We start from the raw sequence: 2,011 nt of genomic DNA, 5'->3' as shown, positions 1-2,011 counted from the left end.
CTCACGGCCCGGCCCAGGGCGCGGAGGGCGGCGCCGGCGCGGATCCGCGGGGCGGGCGCAAGGCGGGGGCGGGGCCTCTGCGCCCGGGCCGCCTCCTCGGCCTATAACTGAGCCCCCGGGCTCCTCGCTCCCACACGGCCCCCACCGGACCCCTGAAGCGGCTTCGCCCCTTGCTTTGGACCTCGGGCCTCACTGCTCCTCCAGATGGACCCCAAGTGCTCCTGCCCCACTGGTAAGGGAGCCCTCCCTGGCTTGGAGCCTTAGGATGCCCCCTTCCCAGGCACAGGACGAGAAGGGAGGGCTTTGAGTTTGAGCTCGGGAGGACTCCTGTCACGGGTCCAGGGCTTTCTTGGTAGCCAGGCTCCTGAGGGCACGTCAGTCTCCCTTTGCCTCTCTGTTGACACTGAGGGCACGGAGGCTCCAGGCTGTCCTTCTTGAGGTCACCCAGCAGGCCAGGGGATTGCTAGACCGGGACCCAGTGTCTGGAGGAGGCCTCGGAGCTGCCAGGACTTGATGGGAGGAGCGGACGCTGCCTCTTTGGGGTTCAGGCCATGGGCCCCGGCCTCCAGCCCCCAGCCCCAGTCGGCCTGGGCTGGGTCTGGAGCCCGGGACCTTCCCTGTGGAGTCCCATCAGGAGGGGACCTACTCTCCTTGGACCAGAAGAGAGGAGCTGGGGCTTCTCTATCCGCCTGAGTGGACACGAGCTCCCAGGGCTGAGTCCTGACAGAGGAGGAGGGCTCAGGGAGGCATCGCTGACCGTCTGCTGTAGCTCCTGCATCCCTGTCCCCGCTCACTGCTGGCCTTTCCCTTCCCGGCAGGCGGCTCCTGCGGCTGCGCTGGCTCCTGCACCTGCAAAGCCTGCAGATGCACCTCCTGCAAGAAGAGTGAGTGTGCGGGGCCTTCTCTGGGAATGCGGGGTCTGGGCTGAGTGCGAGGAGGGAGCCCAGAGCTCAGCGGGCAGGCAGGAGCAGGACAGTGACCAAACTTCCCGGCACCCCCCCTCACCAGGAAGGGATTCACAATCAGAGCTGGAATCACCTTCGGCATGACCGAGACCCAGGCGCGCACTAGAGAACAGGGAGACTGAGGCCCAGACGGGTCACCAACAAACCACCTCAGACCTGTCACTAGAACTAGTCCTCCTGCCTCCTGAGTCACGCTTCTGAATCCTCTCAGGGACCGAAGCACTTTAGGGACATGAACCAGTGGCCGTGCGTGGCTTCTCGGACCTGGTGCAGCCCCTTCCTGTCGAAGCAGCCCAGAGCTTCCCTATCCCGAGCGGGAGCTGCTCTGTGAGGGCTTTGCCTCCACTTTGATCCTGAGGACTTGGCTCACATCACTGGTGGTGCTGGGGGCTGGCTTTCTCTTGTCCCCAGAGGCCCTGCTCACTGCCTCTCCAAAGGCGCCGTGTGCCCTGTCCTGGGCGCAGATGGGCCGGGCAACCTGAACCTAGTGTGTGAGAGCAATTACCTCAGGACAGAGGACACCATCGTAAACTCAGGGTCTGGGCCTGAGGGCGGCTGGGGCCAGGCCTGCTGCTGGGAAGGGTGGTTCCGGACAACGCGTGGTCCGACTGCACGCTGCCCTTGCCTCCCCAGGCCGCTGCTCCTGCTGCCCCGTGGGCTGCGCCAAGTGTGCCCAGGGCTGCGTCTGCAAAGGGGCCTCGGACAAGTGCAGCTGCTGTGCCTGATGTCGCGGAGAGCCTGCCCCGGGTGTCAACAGAGCAAGCAGGACAAACCTGCATTGGACCGTTTTTCACACAACCGGACCTGACGCTACATTCCTTTTTCTATGAAATATGTGAGTTCTAATAAAAGCTGTTGACTTTATTCTGGCTCTGTCTTCCTTGGTCTGTCTTGGACAAAGAGACTCCGTGCCCATCAGGGCTGGCGTGGGGAACTGGGCTGGACGTGCAGAGACCTCGGCTCTGGACCAGAGAGTACCCCCGCACACCCCACACCCCCAACACACACACACACACACACACACACACACACACACACACTGAGCC

The 2,011-nt window shown here is 63.8% G+C and overlaps 1 protein-coding gene across 1 annotated transcript; it reads left to right on the top strand.

The window, feature by feature from the left end:
- The first annotated feature begins 204 nt into the window (after positions 1-204).
- Positions 205-1,690, top strand: LOC136140462 (metallothionein-1E-like). The gene is made up of 3 exons (XM_065898585.1): positions 205-232; positions 819-884; positions 1,599-1,690. The coding sequence occupies exons 1-3, from the start codon at positions 205-207 to the stop codon at positions 1,688-1,690; spliced, it is 186 nt and encodes a 61-aa protein (XP_065754657.1).
- Positions 1,691-2,011: the final 321 nt, after the last annotated feature.

Source organism: Phocoena phocoena, chromosome 20 (genome assembly GCF_963924675.1).
Source record: "Phocoena phocoena chromosome 20, mPhoPho1.1, whole genome shotgun sequence".
In the NCBI taxonomy this organism is placed as follows: domain Eukaryota; kingdom Metazoa; phylum Chordata; class Mammalia; order Artiodactyla; family Phocoenidae; genus Phocoena; species Phocoena phocoena.
Note: the sequence above shows the minus strand (reverse complement) of the source record. Positions and strands in the feature narration are given on the sequence as shown.